Source organism: Chanodichthys erythropterus, chromosome 8 (assembly GCF_024489055.1).
Source record: "Chanodichthys erythropterus isolate Z2021 chromosome 8, ASM2448905v1, whole genome shotgun sequence".
In the NCBI taxonomy this organism is placed as follows: domain Eukaryota; kingdom Metazoa; phylum Chordata; class Actinopteri; order Cypriniformes; family Xenocyprididae; genus Chanodichthys; species Chanodichthys erythropterus.
Genome location: NC_090228.1, coordinates 31869548 through 31889908, shown reverse-complemented (window position 1 = coordinate 31889908; position 20361 = coordinate 31869548). Strand labels below are relative to the sequence as shown.

Sequence of the window (20361 nt, the reverse complement as noted above, 5' to 3'; positions counted from 1 at the left end):
AATTATAAAGTGGTTCGAACGGACAGGTGTGGGGCGCGTCAGATTTATCACCTCAACCTCCTTAAAAAATGGAGCAAGGAGGAGCCGGTGATGTTTTCTCTCCCCTTATTGTTGCAGACTGACACGTCGGACAGGGGGCTTGGGGCAGTCCCAGGAGATAGAGGGTGAGGAACGACCGATGCTGTACATTAGCCGGAAGCTCTCTAAGAAAGAGGCTAAGTACAGCACCATAGAGAAGGATTGTCTGGTGATCACTCAAGTTTACCCTCTGTTCGGACCACGCACCCCTGCAGTGGCTCCACCGCATGAAGGATACCAATTTGTGGATCACCTGTTAGTATCTGGCATTACAGCCCTTTAAATTCAAGGTGGTCCACAGGCTGGGGGCGCAGATGGCTGTGGCTGACTTTCTCTCCAGAAATGGGGAAGAGGGGCTGTAGGCCGAATGCCTCCCCGGCCTGAGTCGGGCGGTGGGGGTATGTGGCAAGGGGGGCGTGGCTCAGCAAAGTCTGCAGCGGTAGAGAAAAACAGGTAACGTGCAGTGAGTAAGTAGGTGTCAAGTGCTGGATGACATACACCTGTGTCTCGTTGCAGTAATTGGTAAAAAGTCAGCTGGAAACAGGAAGCTGGGAGAGAGAGAAGCTGAAGACTCGTGTGGACGTCTGTGGGAAGCTCTGGAGCTGGCAAGTGTTGCTGTGCAAAGAAACTGACTTTGATTTAATAGCGCTGTTAGCGTGACTTTTTGTTTGGGAGGAAAATACCATTAAACACACAAGTCTCAACAAGCCGACCGTTTCCTTCCTTCTATATACTTTGAACATTGTTACAATGAATATTCTAATTGGCATATGATGTCATCTAATGACATTTAGCGACTTATATACACTATATTGGAATAAAGTATTTGGACACCCCTCCAAATCATTGAATTCAGGTGTTCCAATCTCTTCTATGGTCATAGGTGTATAAAATCAAGCACCTAGGACAGCTTCTACAAACATTTGTGAAAGAATGGGTCGCTCTCAGGATCTCAGTGAATTCAAGCATGGTACCGTGATAGGTTGCCACCTGTGCAATAAGTCCATTCATGAAATTTCCTCACTACTAAATATTCCACGGTCAACTGTTAGTGATATCATAACAAAGTGAAAGCAATTGGGAACAACAGCAACTCAGCCATGAAGTGATAGGCCACGTAAAGTCACAGAGCGGGGTCAGCACATGCTGAGGCACACAGTGCACAGAAGTCGCCAACTTTCTGCAGAGTCAATAGCTGCAGACCTCCAAACTTCATGTGGCCTTCAGCTCAAGAACAGTGCATCCAGAGCTTCATGGAATGTGTTTCCATGGCCGAGCAGCTGCATCCAAGCCTTACATAACCAAGTGCAATGCAAAGTGTCAAATGCAGTGGTGTAAAGCACACTGGCCACTCGCCACTGGACTCTAGAGCGGTGGAGACGTGTTCTCTGGAGTGACCAATCACGTTTCTCTGTCTGGCAATCTGATGGACGAGTCTGGGTTTGGTGGTTGCCAAGAGAACGGTACTTGCCTGACTGGATTGTGCCAAGTGTAAAGTTTGGTGTCCCCTATTAATTTGGTGGGATTATGGTGTGGGGTTGTTTTTCAGGGGTTGGGCTTGGCCCCTTAGTTCCAGTGAAAGGAACTCTTAATGCTTCAGCATACCAAGACATTTTAGAAAATTTCATGCTTCATAAGAATTAGAGTGGAGAACTGTGAGCCAGGCCTTCCCGCCAATACCACTGCCTGACCTTACAAATGCGCTTCTAGAAGAATGGTCAAAAATTCCCATAAACACACTCCTAAACCTTGTGAAAAGCTTTCTCAGAAGAGTCGAAGCTGTTAGAGCTGCAAAGGATGTCATTAAAGTTCATGTGCACGTAAAGGCAGGCATCCCAAAACTTGATAAATTATTAAAATTCTTTAAATTAATATTAAAAAGGCATTAAAAAGCACTAAATTAAGTTGATGATAGCCGTAGGAACCCTAAATTTCCAAATTCGAACACTGACCATACAACTTAATAATAATGTATATCTTTCTATGAGTATATGTATTGTTGTAGTTCTGACTGTACATTGACCTTGTTTGTTTAATAGTAACAAAAAGTTTCTGTACAGCCCTAACTACAGCCTAGTGTATTATTCTGTCATGTATATTTCTATGTTGAGATCAGAAATCATTCAGTTGATTTGTGATATTCTCTGCCTTTTCCATTACAGGTGTAATAATCAAAATATAGAGGGGGAAAAATATAAATATATAGTTCTTTTATTGTATTTTACTTGCCAAAATGTTTGATGTAAACCATTTGTTATTATATTTTGATTTATATTTTGTAAAGACGAGTCCTTTCTTCAAGTTTGAGTGACAAACTGATTGTCTGTGATTGTCCAATCAGGATTCAGTCTGGTGGAAGAAGGCTGAACAGAGAAGCATGAGGGGAAGAAGAAGAAAGCAGAGAATTGTGCGGATCGAGTCTCACACGTAGGGACAAATGATATCAGAAAATAAACAGATTACCGTTGTTTAGCATGGTTAAATTGACTCTGACTGTTCCCATCTAAAAAAGAAACTGTAACACTAATAAAACTCTGGCTAGTGACGTCACTGCCATTATATGTATGAGGTGCCTCGCATGATTCAAGTTAGTCGTTGCGCTTTCTCCAATGGTAAGAGAGACAGACCCTCTTATTTCTCTATAATAAGACAATCTTTGAATTTCCTTTCTGATCTTCAGCATGAACTGCGATATCCTGCTACTGTTCCTATGTCTTTAACATTGTCATTGCAACATGGAAGTGCTCAACTATGAGGCGCCAGTCTGGACAAAAGGAAAGCGAATGCTGCGAGAGGGAGCGACAGTGTTTGAGAGAGACCGGCGGCGTTTCTCAAGAAGTGTTGTCAAAAATATTAGTATTGATATTGAAATATCTTAAATGATTCCAATACTACTTTCTGCAGTATCAATACACAGATACGGAGCTCCTCTCCAACAGCGAGTTGATATGCAGCCGCCTCCTCTCATTCAGTCGTCTCATTCACTCCGGTTAAATAGTGTTGGTGTGACCGGGTCTGAATTTCAGTGCGGGAATTAGGGCTAAACGAAGAATGAAAAAGAACTTCGTTTGAAGTATATCAGTGCCCGGTTGCATAAAGCACCTTAAGTTTTTCCCTTAAGTATGACACTTAAGGCGTGATTTCCCCTTAACTAAGGGAATGACTTAAGGGTGTTGCATATAATCTCTTAAACTGTTCTCTTAGGTAAGGGAAACCGTTAAGTGTTTAACGACAGCATCCCAGGTTTTGCCGTTAAAAAATTCTACTGTTGCCATGGACACGTTATTTGTTAATACGTATCGTGGTAAGTTTTCACAGAAAACAACATAATATGGATAAGGAAAACAAAAAAGAAAACCAAATATGAAAGAGACGAGAAACTCAAATTGATTGTTTACTCAAAATTGAGATTTCTGCCGTCATTCACTCACCCTGACGCCCTCATGTCGTTCCAAACCCATAAGACTTTCATTCATCTTTGGACAACAAATAAAGATATTTTTAATATTCTCTCATCATTTATGTCCATTTATTGAAAGACATCCATATGATTACGGCTGTGTCGGAAGCTCAAATGTGCGCGCAAGAACCAATGAGGGTTGTTTTTGCGTGTGATGCACGCACGTTTGCGCTTCCGTTTACCATATAAGATATGTTATAAGATGTTATATTTCATCAATGTTTATGTGAATAAACCGCTAAAGTACAATTTGTCTATCATATAAAGCGCCGATCGTGGCACGTTATACGACTTGGATTGAACCTGCTCACTCTGTGTAACACTTAAGGTGAAGTTTTACGAACCTTACGATATACTTAGGGAAATGAAGGTTAAGGGGCTTTATGCAACACTTACGCATTACTTAAGTGAAAAATATATACTTAAGGGAAATTCTTAAGGGTTTATGACGTTTCGCCTAAAGAAACCCTTAAGTAACACTTAACGGTTATTTTCTGCAACACCCTTAAGTTTAAGGGAAACATAAGGGCGATCTTAAGGGAAAATTACACTTAAGGTGCTTTATGCAACCGGGCACAGGGCCTTAAGTGCTTGCATAGGGACTGACTTAGCTCTAGTGTAGAGTTATACCACCCACACAGCTCTTTCAAGATGAAGAACAACTTCTGAACAATGTCAATTTGACCAAATTCAGGTAATCCTACAAAATCGACAAATAATGCCTTGCAAACTTTCATTTTCAAACCATGAGCTCCTAAATTGTATGCAGAAACAACAAATTGTCAAATGTACACTTTAGTAATTTTTCCTAGCTGTGGTAAGCAAATTCCATTTTCTTTCAAGGATTTGAGGTCTTTTAGGAGTGGTTCTAACGCTACGTATAGCCATATGTTTTAACATCATCAGTTTTACATAGTAGGGCCAAGTATATGGAGGACCATAATGAATTGGACCCAGGAGGTAGTCTTAACTCCTGTCCTGAGAAGAAGCTATTTTGCATCAAATGAAGACCATCTTTAAAAACTGATACAGACCTTTCGCCTCAGTTTCTTGTGTTTTCAGATTCTAGAAATATAACGCCTTCTGTTTTATTTTATTTTTAGAGGAAAAATAAACATTAATAATTGTCTCATTAATTTGCATCCGGTTTAAGGGTGATTTAACCCTTTAATTAACATTTTGACTAAATGATCAATTTTAGATTTTTCTAATTCCTCTAGGCAAAAATAGAACCATGCCACAAGTTGGTGCAAATGGAAACCAGTTATTTTCTTGTGTGTAGAAGTCAATTCTTGATTGTCCTGAGAAGACCAATGGGGGAATGCTGTTCTGCACTGGTAATAAATGCCAGCATTTCCTGAAAGGTTATTGTTGATTGTTTTTCTGTAAAATTAAGAAAAGAGGATGTAAAAAATGTGTTAAGAGGAAACAACCACAAAATTGTACATATTGCACATATGCATGTCATAACTATACAACAGTTGAATCAGTTAGTTGTATTGAATCTGATTTACCCTGTCAAACTAACTGGCAATATTGTGTCTAAAATTATATTTTATTGATATTTTATTGAAGCTTATTGAACTGCTGTATAAAAGGCAATATCACACAACCTTGCAGTTATTCTGAATATCAGAACAGCTGTGGCATTTTGTGCCTACAGCAGAATTAAAGCCTTGCTAATATTCAGAATAACAGCACGACAGTGAAATTGCACAACAGCATAATAATAAAATGACAACAGTAAAAATTAACCCAGTCTAATTACCCTGAATTGCATTCAGCAGGAGCTCCCAGTAGAAAAAAAGTGTCTTTCTCCATTTATCCGAGGTTGCTTCCCTCTTCACTCCAGCAAATTGTGAACAGGGCTCTGGATTCATCTCTGGTTAGTTTGTTCTGCTCATTTGTAAACGAGGGAAGGAAGAACTTACAGTTTTGTTCAACAAGTTGCCATAGGAGTTCATCACATCCTTAAATTGAGCGATCATGTCTGCTGTAATAAAATAAATGGTTTCTAAGAAATGTCTGTCACAGTCTGTTCTGTTCAGTTTCAGTTACCATAGTGTATATTATATATAATTATTAATTAAAAAAACAATATGTACTCACAATCCATATAATTTAAATATGAGCGTGTAAAAATTTTAAAAATCCTTTGACTAATTTTAATACACAGCTACACCAAATAAATATCTGGACATGAAGCACTGATTTAAGTTTAAAATTATAGAATCATCTGTTAATCTTAAATCTTATGCTAAAAAAAAAAAAGTCAAGCAAAAAGAGGAACACTGCCATAATATCACAGTAATATTAATGTTGCAGTACTCTGAGGTCATATTTAAAGCCATATTCACTAATAATGAATTGATAATTGAAACACAATTGTGGTGTGACACAAGACGTATAAAAGAAGCGCCATTTCAGTTACCCGATGAGTGGATAATAGCATCCGGCGGGGGTTTGATGGATTCACTGGTATATTTTACTGATATTAGAGAGGATTATTAGAAAAACTCACAGTCTTTAATAGTTTCCCAGTATTTTCAGTACAACATGTATTTCACCAATTCATTAAACTCTGAATTTCTCGTTTGTTATTTGTATTTATATTGTGATTGTAGACAGCAGTGTGTCAACAGGACTTTTATTTTGGTCTGGTGGTGTGACGTCATAAGTCCGCTCCTGCATCTGTTGTGATTCTGCTGAAGAGGGTTTGTGTTTTAAGTGTTTAAACAGATAGAAATTTAAGCTTTAGAATTTAAGAGATGCAGAATTAATTATTTATTATGCAACATTGCATTGCTTTATCTAACATTTATTAACGTTGCGTGAGGAAAGTAAGGAAACGTTAATGAAAACACACGAGTAACATTAAAGGTGAGTCTCATTTCGCTCCCTATATCGTGAATCAGTTGATCATAAACACGAAATAAAGAAACGGAGCTTTTGGAAACTCCGAGTCAATTGAATCAATTGCTCAGAAAATGATTCACTGATTCTTTTTCTGTCTCGATTTCTGTGATCACTAAATACCTAAAGTATAATTTGTGTACCAGTGCACTCAATAACTGAACTAGATCTGATTGAGACAAACTCAGAGACTTAGATTGCATTTATTTATTTTTTTTATTTCTGTTTATTTTTATAATCTTACACAGGACAAACACACAGAAAAACTCCTGGTGAAGCGACGTGAGATCCACGTGACACTATTATAAAGATGGAGTTTATTAAAGAGGAGATTGAAGACGTGAAGATTGAAGAAACATTCAGAGTGAAACCTGAAGAAACTGAGGAACAAACAGGTTGGTTTCATTCTCAAAGCTGAACTCAGTCATTTGATCCTCATTAAAATGTCCAACTCTACAGAAATGAATGATATTTTTGAAGATTGTCTTAAGAGTGTCCTAATTAAAGCACTGTATTTGACATGGAGCGGGTCGCCTCATGGACAGACATCCTTAAAAGTGCTGTATTAACATAAGATACCTGAACATAAACAGGTCTGTGCTGTGATTTTCATAACAAACCAAAAATATTTGAGGTCATCTTATGATAGCATCAAAATTCTTTAAAGGAACACTCCACTTTTTTTGAAAATAGGCTCATTTTCCAACTCCTCTAGAGTTAAAAACAGTTGAGTTTTACCGTTTTTGAATCCATTCAGCCGATCTCCGGGTCTGGCGGTACCACTTTTAGCATAGCTTAGCATAGTTCATTGAATCTGATTAGACCGTTAGCATCTTGCTTAAAAATGACCAAAGAGTTTCGATATTTCCCATATTTAACACTTGACTCTTCTGTAGTTAAAATGAGCCTATTTTCAAAAAAAGTGGAGTGTTCCTTTAACAGTTGTTTTGCACCATTACTTTGGCATGGTGTCTGTCAAATGGAGTAAAATCGAATGCACAATATGGTTTTTTGGCCTTATCAGATCACGACACACTGGGATTGAATTTGTTTGCGCTGCATGTTTCAAAGCGAAGCACACTCTTTGCTCTCGCGATCAGTTCATCATCCGGTGTTTTCTGCGTCTCAGTGAATGAATGCAGTGAACTCCATTGGTGCATCCCAAATTTTACAACATTTTCTAGTATAGTGTGATTACTGTGTTCACACTGAAAATTACAAACAGAAAAGGTGCACTTTAAATACCTGGATGATGCATGAACTGAAATCAAAGTGTGGAAATGTTGGACACTTAAAGGGATAGTTGACTAAAAAAATTATCATTGTTTACCATCATAGGTTATATGACTATCTTCTTTCAGATGAACACAGTCGGCTAAGCCTTGTCTGTAAATCCAGGCCTAAATGTTTTAAAAATTGGGCTAAAATGTTGTAACACGCACTGCCAAACAAGCATTCTTTTTTCAATGAATTTACAACATCAACATGAAACTAAAGAAATGAGACCTACACTTTCCCTGCCTCTCCCCACAGGCTCTCAAATAAAACCATTTTAGGATTATAATTAGATTTTACACACTTAAAACATCATATCACATTTCGAATGTCGCATTATTTAACAAGTTATCAAATTTTTCTTCAATATCATACAGCCCTAGTGTAAGAGTGCTGGTGCATTGTTTGGGACACTACTCATCTTTACCTATGCTGTGAGTTTAGTGTGCATTTGGGAATGTAGAGGACACCAGCTATGCATTATTTCCACATTTGCATAATTTCCAAAATTTTTTGGGAAGGTGATTACAGTTTTTCACTAGATTTGTAATGGGACACAAATTTAAACCTGTTTTCACAGAAACAAATTTTTCGCCATAATGAAAGCTCAAATGCAGTTTCCGTAAAAATAACAGCTATATGGCCATTCCTATCATAGGAAGAAATAATTAAACTATATTGCCAAAAGTTTTGGGACGCCTGTCTTTATGTACACATGAACTTTAATGACATCCCATTCTTAATCCGTAGGTTTAATATGGAGTTGGCCCAAGCTTTGCAACTATAACTGATTAAACTCTTCTGGGAAGGCTTTCCACAAGGTTTTGGAGCATGTTTATGGGAATTTTTGACCATTCTTCTATAAGCTCATTAGTGAGGTCAGGCAGTGATGTTGGCGAGAAGGCCTGGCTCACAGTCTCTGCTCTAATTCATCCCAAAGGTGTTCTATCGGGTTGAGGTCAGGACTCTGTGCAGGCCAGTCAAGTTCCTCCACAAAAGAAACCCACTAAGGAGATTGACAAGAGTAGTTGTTTGCAAAATAGACCATGTTATTTATTCCAAAACTCCTGAGAGAGTTGTTTGATATAATATGTAATATGTACCACACGTTTAACACTCTGGGGTCGGCGGTCAAGCCGGCGTGATCGCCGCGTTTTTTTAGTGAAAGAGACTCAAAATACTCTGTTAATGTTGTACATACAATTAAGAGTTATACACCATTTTAATCTGTGGAATATTTTCATTTGTGTACACTCAGAGTAAAAACAAAATGTTGTGCTTTTTGTAAAATAAAGAAAACTAACATGATGCGTGATCTCTCGTCTCCCTCTGAACGAAGTCCAATCTGATAGTTCTCAGAAAATGAACTGTAACTTAGTGAATACTAATCACAAAAAATTATACTTATGTCTGAAAAAAAATTGAAATGTCAGGTTTTAAATCGTGTAAGTCAAATCGAAAACAAACATTCTGTGTTTATGTAATCTGTATGAAAAGAGAGTCATGTCAGAAGTCTGTGATTCAGCTCATTATCCGCTAATGCGGCCACGCCCACGGAGTCAGCGCTATTCAGACGCAAATTCACAGGCAATACATGCATTCATCATCTCAATCGTGTATTTATTTTCTTTGTGTTTGTGTCTTACAGTGTTTTGAATAGCCATAGTTAGCGATCTCTAGCCTCTGTTAGTTCGGTTAGTTCCTGGATCGCCTATTCTTCTTTAGTGCTCAGGCATTTGTGGACAAAAGGGGCAGAGCGCCCTCCTGCTGCAAGTATGAATTGAAAACAAAGCATCCAGCACTCATAGTAATGACAATAAATCCTGAATATTACTCATCTGTATAGAAAATTGACAAACATATGAGAATCCATCAATATTTCTCCAAATGTGCATGCTTAAAAGCAGGCTAAAAGCCTATATGAAATGCCATAGAGGTAACATAATTGTTCAGACACTTTGCATCTCAGAAATACATTATATTTTAAAAAATATAATAGAATACCATTATTTTAAATTGTAATAATATTTCAGTGTTGCTGTTTTTTCTGTATGTTTGATATACACCATGAGCTTGAGACATGATCAATGTCTCACAGGTTTTTTCACAGCCTACCTGACTGAAAGAGCTCATTATTATGCAAGTCATTTCAGGTCATTATTATGTGATTCTTTTGTCTTCTCAGGTGAGAATCACCCATTATTCGTGATTATTTACACCTCCACGCATACTGTTTCTTGACCAAATATGTTTTAGAAAATGTTTTATATGAACAAGCAGGCAGCATAATTTTTACCTCATTTTGAAGCAAAAACTCTAGTCTACAACCTCAAATACCCAGAAGTCTTGTGAACACAGATTTAATATACTTTTTTTGATTTCAGTGATTTAAGTTTTTTGTTTTTTCAATAACCACGCATAAACGTTATTCCTTCAAAAACACAAACATGTACATACATGTTCCTCACATATTATTGTAGCCTCGTTTGTGCTGAATACAGTGTATTGACACTTTTTCCATTAATATGTTTATGAACAACTGAAAAAAGCACAAATGTCAGGGCATGCCAAAACTTCTCCAGGCCCCAAATCAGCCTCAGACCCCTGAGGGTTAAAAACAAAAAATGACAGCGCTGACAGCATAAAGAAAGCATCTGATCATAGCGATGTGGATACGTTTGCACCAGCTCTGTTCAGCATTTCAGTGAAGGTGCGGTTGTTTAAATAGCACTTTATACTTTAGACTGCTTTAAAGCAAGCATCTTTACAGTATTAAATATAAATATCAGTCATGAAATGGATTATGCACTGGTTGTTAAATAGTTTAGAAATTAAAAACTGCTATACTGTGAACCCATACACATAAAGAATCCTGCAGTCACTTTACTGTTTTCTCTTAGATTGCACAAAATAGTGATATAAATGAAAAAATACTGTATTGATTAAAATAAAGTTGTAAGATTTTATGCATATGGTGGTGTGTTCTTTATGGCCGTTTTTATATCGTATCACCAGATTCTTGGCAATAAACAGCCCTAGTCATGTTGGAACAGGAAGGGGCCATCCCCAAACTGTTCCCACAAAGTTGGGAGCATGAAATTGTCCAAAATGTCTTGGTATGCTGAAGCATTAAGAGTTCCTTTCACTGGAACTAAGGATTCAAGCCCAACCCCTGAAAAACAACCCCACACCATAACCCCTCTCCACCAAACTTTACACTTGGCACAATGCAGTCAGGCAAGTACTGTTCTCCTGGAAACCACCAAACCCAGACTCGTCCATCAGATTGCCAGACAGAGAAGAGTGATTGGTCACTCCAGAGAACACGTCTCCACTGCTCTAGAGTCCAATGACTGCATGCTTTACATAGGGCTGCACGATTAATCGCATGCTATTCTCACGCGCATTTCGTCAGTAAAGCCGGTTCCCTGATTACCGCTAAATCGCCATCACCTGCTTTCAAATGAAGCGGCATTTAATAGACAGAGCCGTAGATCACTGAAAAGCCACGCAATATCGCGTTCATATCGCAGATGAATCGCCTGCGATAATGAACGCGATATTGCGTGGCTTGTCTGTGAACTACGGCTCTGTCTTTTAAAAGGCGCTCCGTTTAAAAACAGGTGACTGCGATTTAGCGGTAATCAGGGAACCGGCTTTACTGACGAAATGCGCGTGAGAATAGCATGCGATTAATCGTGCAGCCCTAGCTTTACACCACTGCATCTGACACTTTGCATTGCACTTGTTGATGTAAGGCTTGGATGCAGCTGCTCGGCCATGGAAACCCATACCATTATCTCTCTACGCACTGTTCTTGAGCTAATATGAAGGTCACATGAAACTCTGTAGCTATTGAGTTATTGAGGCACTGTGTGCCTCAGCATGCGCTGACCCCGCTCTGTGATTTTATGTGGGCTGCCACTTCATGGCTGAGTTGCTGTTGTTATCAATTGCTTCCACTTTGTTATGATACCACTAACAGTTTACTGGAATATTTAGTAGTGAGGAAATTTCACAAATGGACTTATTGCACAGGTGGCAACCTATCACGGTAACATGCTTGAATTGACTGAGCTCCTGAGAGCGACCCATTCTTTCACAAATGTTTGTAGAAGCAGTCTGCATGGCTAGGTGCTTGATTTTATACACCTGTGGCCATGGAAGTGATTGGAACACCTGAATTCAATGATTTGGAGGAGTGTCCCAATACTTTTGCCAATAGTGTATATGAAGAAAATCCAGCAAAATGTTCTGGCATGTTTACCAACCCTTAGTTTCCCAAAACACTCAGGGTGTTAAGCCCAAAGTGTACTGTCAGCGATACACTACCCCCCCACGAAAAAATTCATAATCAAACTACTAAGCCATCACTGACAGAAATAACAAAATAGGTATCATTTTAAGCTAAGCTTTTTAAATGCATCCAACAGTTTTGTTCAACTCTTAATGAGAGCTGAATTATCCCGTTAAACTGGAGTGTACCGCCCTTGGCTGCCACCTAGCTAAATTTTTCAAAACTAATGTCCTGATCACCACAAAAAAGGTTTCATTTGAAAGCTTAGAGTATAAACTTTACAAAGAATGTAGCCAATTTGATAAACTCCTAAGTAGTGCTGAGTTATTTGCTTAAAAAAAAATGAAACATGGTCCAATTGTGGAAATTTGCACATCGTTTGCAGCAGATTCTCACGATTAAAGAGTCCAACATCAACATAATCCCTTGCGTCGATCACAAGATATTCCTCGTGAAGGAACAATTTTAAAATTTGATGTAATTTTTTAGCATTTTCTCAGCGCGAGAATGTCCACATTTATTTAATTTTTATTTTAAAATTAAAGTTTTCTTTCAAACAATACCAACCTTTTGACTCTAGCTATAATTTTGCTCTTTAATTTTTTGTATATCGCTCAGAAAAAAACAACTCTGAAAATGTCTTTAGGGCTTAAGGGGTAAATAAATATAAACCGGGACTGTCATATTACATAACATAATAATGAAAACACTATTGTATTAAAACATTTTGAATTCTTAGGTTAGCTGTCGTTTTTCAGCGTGCTGTTACACAAAGACCGCGTCCACGACAGTTACACATCCTGACTAGCAGTCAAGTTCCCTTGTGCATCATTTTATGCTGAAATAAGTTATATGCTTGTTGGATAAATATCAAAACATTTTTGATGTCTGCTGCTTTGTGGCACAAAACTGGAATTTCTTTTCTCTTTTTTCACCTTAGACTTGATGGCGTTGAAAGAGGAGAGTCAAGATCTAAATGAAATGGAAGAGAAAGATCTATATAAGACAGATTGTGATGTCATAGCTGAAGAAAAATCTTTTAATTGCTCACAGACTAAAAAAAGATCTCAAAAGACAAGTAATGAAAGTTATTTCGCCTGCCAACAGTGTGGAAAGAGTTTCAGTCAAAAAGGACATCTAAACTGTCACATGAGAATTCACACAGGAGAGAAGCCTTACACATGTCAACAGTGTGGAAAGAGCTTCAGCCATCATGTCAACCTTAAAGTCCACATGAGAACTCACACTGGAGAGAAGCCTTACACCTGCCAACTTTGTGGAAAGGGTTTCGGTCATAAAGAAATTCTTAACAGGCACATGAATGTTCACACTGGAGAGAAGCCTTTCACATGTCAACAGTGTGGAAAGAGCTTCAGTGTACAAGCAAACCTTAAAGTCCACATGAATGTTCACACTGGAGTGAAGCTTTACGTCTGCCAACAGTGTGGAAAGAGCTTCAGTACACAAGCAAACCTTAAAGTCCACATGAGAGTTCACACTGGAGAGAAGCCCTTCACATGTCAACAGTGTGGAAAATGTTTCACTCAAAAAGGACACCTGAACAATCACATGAGAGTTCATTCTGGGAAAACGTCTTACATATGCCTTCAGTGTGGAATGAGTTTCACTCAAAAAAGAAGCCTTGATGGGCACATGAGAATCCACACTGCAGAGAAGCCGTTCACATGTCAACAGTGTGGAAAAAGTTTCACTCACAAAGGAAACCTTAATAAGCACACGAAGATTCACACTGGAGAGAAGCCTTACACCTGCCAACAGTGTGGAAAGAGCTTCAGTGAACAAACACACCTTACAGGCCACATGAGAGTTCACACTGGAGAGAAGCCGTTCGCATGTCAACAGTGTGGAAAGAGTTTCAGTCATCAAGGAAACCTTAAAGTCCACATGAGAATTCACTGGAGAGAAGAGCTACAGTTGACAACGGTGTAGATGGAGTTTTAAACAACACAGCAATCTGATTTATGGCCATTGACACAACCGGCTTAAAGTCGGACATGGCAAAATCTGTAAAACAAAATACAACATGGTCATCCATGCCTTTAAGTTGCATGAGTGTTAAGGCCCTCATATACTTCAAACGAAATCGAAGAACGAGCTGATGTGACGTCATTTCGAACAAAATGGTGACAAAAAGAAATTCGATTTTTGTTCTTTTTGGAAGTTCGAAACAGCTTGGCAAAATGAACTTTCAGGAAAAGTTCGCTCTAGCTTTGTATGATACTGTAATGGTGCTTGATTTTAAGCAATCTATTAAATAAAGCTGCTATACAAATAAATGTGCCTGGAGTGCTAATTTGCAGAGATCATGCTAGCATGATGCTTTTATGATTTCTATAAAAAATGCTTGCTATTTTCTCATTTTTGTCGTGTTTATTTTGTTACTGAGTGTAGAGCACGTATTTACATATTCATCTAACCGTCACTCTCAGCAGTGTGGGGGGCGTCAGATGTTCGATTACAGTATATCGCTGGTCGCACATTTCAAACTTTGTTTACCTCTATACGAAGAACGAAAAAGAACTTAATTTGAAGTATAATGGGGCCTTTTGAGCCAGCACAAACATGTTTGATATTTCCGACTCTTGATCTGACTGCCTCTGATGTGATACCCACGATAGCCAATTAGTGCGAGTAAGCTTCACCAACCAGATGTTGTGTGGTTCCTAGCTGAAACTTGGCAGCCACAAACATGCCACAAAAATGGAGTATTGAGAAAAAAGTTCACCCATATTCTTTTTTTGTCCTTTGGTTTTCTTCCCATAAAACAAAACTTGTGGCATGAGAACCAGATGACATAGCCATTTTTACTCCATGAGAGATTTTTTTCATGGGGGAATAATTACCTGGAGTGTTACACATATGATGTACAGTTAGACTAAGCATGCATTAATTTGAACAGCTATCGCCTACCCCTTACCCTCGTCTCTTGAAACAGAGTGGCAAGGTGTAAGGAAGAAAATATTCCCCCAAGAAATGGGACACCCCTACTACACACCTTCATACCTAGTTTTTTATTAGTGTCCTGTAACATTTAACCAGTATGAACACGAATGAAGTGCGCATATCAACAGAAATCAGGCCCAAGCCGTTTAACAGATACTCACTCCCAACATTGTTTTCTGCTGTATTTTGGACGGCACTAGGTTTCGGTTTGAAACGTATGAGCCTTCGAGTTTCCCAAGACTGGTGAAGCCGCTTTTCCATCTGGCCAAGCTGTTTGTTTAACCGTTGCATCTCATGCCGAGTCGGCCGGTACAGATATGGGTTCATTTTCTACTGTTTGTATTACATTGCAAAGAGCTAACGGAGCTCTTTGCAAAGAAATACAAACAAGTCAGTTGTTGCCTTGGTAACGCAAGAGTTTACAGACAATACAAGATGTAAATAGTGACTGAACTATGAAGGATTACAGATATTTCTTTTAACTGTATTATTCAGTTGTGTTCACATCATTCAAATGACGGAGAAACTGGCAGCCAGGTAACACAAGTGATCAATCCTGAGTGGAAATATCACTACCATGATCTCTACCATGATAAAGCAAACAAACATAACACTCCACTCTAAATGTTAATTAGGGTTTGGCAATTTTTATTTTTTATTTTTTAGATAAATCGTTTTTTAAAATGTGGTTGCCATGAATCAATCCTCTTATTTACCTTGCGTGATGTTATAGCAGGCACTGTTTCATTCATTCATTGCTTAACATGGTGGATGCCTTTCGTTGTGAAAGAAGTTCTGGACAGTTGAAGGAACTGACGGTGTCCTGGCCGGGCCTGCAATGCATTGTCATTGTTTATCATTGGCATGCATTTTCAAGCCTTGACGATTTAAACTTCCGCATGAACCGGAAGTTGCAAACGACTTTTCTCCAGTGTTGTGACGTATTTCCAAGTGAAACAGAATATTGAATCGAGGGCAGAGTTTTACTTTAGCGCTCCTCCTCCCCATCTCTCGCTCATAGCAGACAAACGTTTGGAGGGGAGTGATTTATGCATTTTCAACCCACTGACGTTATCAGAGAAGGAACGCCATTCCAGACCGTAAGTAACATTTCAGATTTTGATTAAAGATTACCGCGACAAACAATTTTTTGTTCTGTGTTTTAACTTGCACGGATTGATTGTTCACCACAAGACTAGTAATATGCACTAACAAAGTAAATGGGGTCGATTTTGATTTCATCTGTACTTTGAGCATTCAAGGGGAAGAGAACTTGCACATGCTCTGTGAGAAGTTTGTGTGCACACCCGAAACGCTCACAACTGCGCATTTCAGACAGTGTGCAAATAATATAATTATTTATCTTTCACCTCTCCTTGTGCTTAAACAGACAAATTCACACACATTTATCCCAAAATGCCCGCCTTTTCTTACAGAGCGGAAACATGCACAGGGATGTTTATATGGGTGGCAATAGAGGTGCTTAAATCAGTGACGGTGGGCATTCCGGACAGGCCCGTTGCAGCCCAGGCCTCCTTTAAATTTTTAAAACCAGTACGGTGCCTGTAGAAGGAGCACTGTTCTTTCTTCACTGTTCTTTCGCCATGCTTCTTAAGGTGATCTACAGAGAGAAAGAGAGAGGCGTTTAATGGCACATTGCATGCCAAAGCCTGAGAGGCAAGAGGAGTGGAAAACCTACCCAGAATCCTGGCAAGTCCTGGCCTGTTTAAGGGCCACCTCATGAACCACCATCTTGCACCTCACAAAGCATATCATATTGTGGGTCTCCCTTCTCATGGAGACCATGGCAGTATAGGAGAGTAAGCAAGCAGGCAGTGGGGTCTCGCATAGGACAAAACTGAGCCACATTCTTTTAAATAATTTTGAATGTTTGGCTCAGAAATTTTGGAAATCTGCATTTAGCCAAGCCCTCATTTTGGAGGTGCAATTTAAAAATGTCAAGCTAGCCAGTGGACATGTACGCAATTAAGTTCTTAATGCAAAATATTTTGGAGGCCACATTGTTATGAGCTTCGGTGAGGGGTAAGAAGCAACAAGTGCCATACTCACTTAATCCCACCACGTGATCCAGGAAAGGGTGCAGTGTGTCAATGGAGCGGGAGGGCCCAGCGGCCGGCCCATATGTATCACATTCCTATACCATGAGCTATATAATCTCTCTCTCATTGGTTAAATCTATACTGCATCTACTCTTTCTCTTTCTATATAATCTCTGACCCTGCTAAATAAAAAATGAGACCTCTTCTGAAATTATTTGTATTATTCAGAAGCACAATGCAGGTCAGACAGACGTGGTAGATGTGAGGGTAAATGATGAGAGGAATTTCATTATTGGGACAACTGATCTTTAATTGTGCTTTCACACCAGTATCTCTGTTGTTTGACATCACAATTATTTAAATAATTTGAAACTGTGTCTGCAGTGACAATATTCGGTTACACATTTAGACATTTATTTCACAGTGCTTCTTACAGATTAAGAATGTGCAACATAGGGAGAGGGATCTGCCATAGTGAAGTTCTCTGACACATGAAGTAGATTACCAGCATAGGGCAGTCGTTTTATTCTCAGACAGTCCTTCCAGAAAAATGTGAATTTTTTTTGTGATTGTTGCGGGCAAAAATCCTTGATTATGTGGCACGTTTTCTTAAAAAATGCGATAGAATATGCGGGACATTTTTGCAATTTTATGCGTTGAAATTGCGGGAACTTGCAAAAACTGTGGTTTGATGAAAAAGAGAAAAAAAAGGTGATTTCCCCAACACAGAATATTTAAGTTCTCATTCTGTTTTATTTCAGACCATAATTAACACATGGCTCAAACTTCCATCTGTGGTCCAACACGCAGTTGCACGCAGTGCAAAATAATTTGCCCCCACTTTCATGTAACACACTGGGAAACTGCTTTGCGCTGTCTTTTGTGCTTATTTTAGTTGGCAAATGAGAATGATTTGCGTGCTTCATCATGGTATCACTGATTTCACAGCAGGGTTTGCAGATGATGTTCACGTCGCGTAATTACGTCACTTCATAAGGTTCCCATGGCAATAGGGGGAAATAATGGCGCTTTACTTGTGTGAAGTAAATGCAACATTTTTCAACTTTCTGCTAAGATATATGTGACTTTTTTGCAACGAAAATACAGGGATTATGAAATCATGCTAGCCCCGCATATTTTACTTGCTGAAATCGGCAAATTATGGGGCGAAAGTGCGGCGTATTTGAAAAAATGTGACCCCCGCATAAATATGCAGACTTTGGCTGATTATGCGTTAAATCAGGCGATCGCATAATCACGCTTTTCTGGAGGGACTGGTTATAGCATGTACTTAAAGGATTAGTCCATTTTTAAATAACATTTCCTGATAATTTACTCACCCCCATGTCATCCAAAATTAAGGTTTTAGATGGAAACATTCCTGGATTATTCTCCTTATAGTGGACTTCAATGGAGCCCAAACGGTTGAAGGTCAAAATTACAGTTTCAGTGCAGCTTCAAAGGGCTTTAAACGATACCAGACGAGAAATAAGTGTCTTTTTGAGCGAAAGAATGTCATTTTCAAAAAAAAAAATGTAATTGCTTTATATAAACAAATGATCGCCTTCTATATGCTTCCTCGTTCAATATTGCATTACACAGTTTGTATTTACATAAAAGTGTTTTGTACATCTTGTTATGCAGTTACCTGAAAAGAAGTACAATACAGATGAATAAAGAAATATTAAAGAAGAGCACTGCAGTGATGACATATTAACTCTAAATGAAGCGCATCACATGTGCGCCACCTACTGAAGCGTGCAATGACGTCATGACGCAGGTATGCCAAATGAAAATAATTCAATAAATGCACATAACACTTTTGTTGAACGTACGGCACAAATAGTAAATTAAACACTATTTAGGAATATTAGAAAAACAACATTTATTTAATTTAATTTATAATGGATTCAAAGAAAATGTACCTCATAAACATAATTCAATAGATCAGAACTTGTATCAGTATATCATTACTTTTATTCAATTTCAGTATATCACAACAACACCGGCGGGGGATTTTAAATTGCTAATTCAAAAAAAAGTACGTAAAATTTTATGAAAGTAAAATGTTCACGCAATGGACAAGCACTGTTATGAGTGCCTGTCAATACATTTTAATGATGGGTAATATTATATTTAATGAAAAACACAACAACACAAACGCGCTTAAATAGGCGCTTTTACATTTCTCTTGAAACCAAATCCAAATTAGTCAAAGGTGAGGCAAAATGGGCAAAGTGAAATAAAATATAAATTTTTCCTAGCAAGTTTTTAGAATTTTTGTTTAAATATTATTTAGTCTGTTTGAATTTTAATGATTTAATTATAATTTAATTAATTGCTTGTCATCAACTTACAAACCCCCTGCAGTAAAGGATTAACATGTTTTACAGAATATTGAGTGGTTTCTAAACCAATATTGAGAAAAATAATATTTGTTCCATAGTTATTATTAATTTTTTTTTATTAGTAAAACCATATCCACAAAAAGCCATGTTTTAGGGTTTATTTGCACAGAAACTATAGTAATATAAATCTGCAAACAAAAAAAAACAAAAAAAATGTTTGCATAAAATCCTTTTATCATAGTTAAAGGATGTTTAGTTCAGGAATAACCACAATGCTTAAGGAAAATTCCAGCTAACATTATAAACCGGACCAAATGCAAACCTAACTGGACGTTCACAATGTCACCTGTTTGTTTTGATCTGTCTCATCTGTTAGTTTCCTTGACTGTTTTTCTGGGTTTCTCTTGTTCTTCACCTTGTTTCCGTCACTTATCCTTAAACTTATCCTTAAAAGAGAAGACTTTTCTTTTTATTTAGCAGGGTAAATAATATTCAACAGTGCTCATCGTTTACTCAACCAGTACGACTCTAGCGCTCGACCTGAAGTTCAGCTGTAGTTTTAATGTAATGAAGAGACTCTGTAACATCTCATTGTTACTGTTTTGATGTCTTCATGGACTCTTATTTTTGAATTCTTTTTGCCTTGTTGTTTCTGGTTTTCAGTTCCTGTGTTTCCATTGCTCTAATTAATTCCCATAGCAATCCTTGTTTGTGACCATGACAACTCATCACCATCAGTCTCTTGTTATCTAGTGTATTTAAACCAGGGGTCTCAAACTCAAATTGTCAGGGGGCCGTTTCTGTGATTGACACCTTATAGGAGGGCCATATTAACATTCAAGTGTAAGAAAGCGCAACATTTCAGAAAATTTACTTTCCTTTGCATTATTTCTCATTTACTTCGAATTTCATTAGGCCTACTAAAATATTTTTATACCTATACTATAAATATTTTATTTACCATAC

The 20361-nt window shown here is 38.1% G+C and overlaps 1 protein-coding gene across 1 annotated transcript; it reads left to right on the top strand.

The window, feature by feature from the left end:
- Window positions 1–6239: 6239 nt before the first annotated feature.
- LOC137024752 (gastrula zinc finger protein XlCGF57.1-like) lies at window positions 6240–14159 on the top strand. Its single transcript, XM_067392615.1, has 3 exons — window positions 6240–6418; window positions 6700–6846; window positions 12964–14159. The coding sequence occupies exons 2-3, from the start codon at window positions 6762–6764 to the stop codon at window positions 13971–13973; spliced, it is 1095 nt and encodes a 364-aa protein (XP_067248716.1). The 5' UTR covers window positions 6240–6418; window positions 6700–6761; the 3' UTR covers window positions 13974–14159.
- Window positions 14160–20361: the final 6202 nt, after the last annotated feature.

Bases quoted from the DNA above. Each gene is read 5' to 3' on its own strand.
- LOC137024752 (XM_067392615.1), top strand. From the start codon at position 6,762: ATGGAGTTTATTAAAGAGGAGATTGAAGACGTGAAGATTGAAGAAACA. The intron at 6,847-12,963 runs GTTGGTTTCATT...TTTTCACCTTAG, and splicing joins AGAAACTGAGGAACAAACAG to ACTTGATGGCGTTGAAAGAG.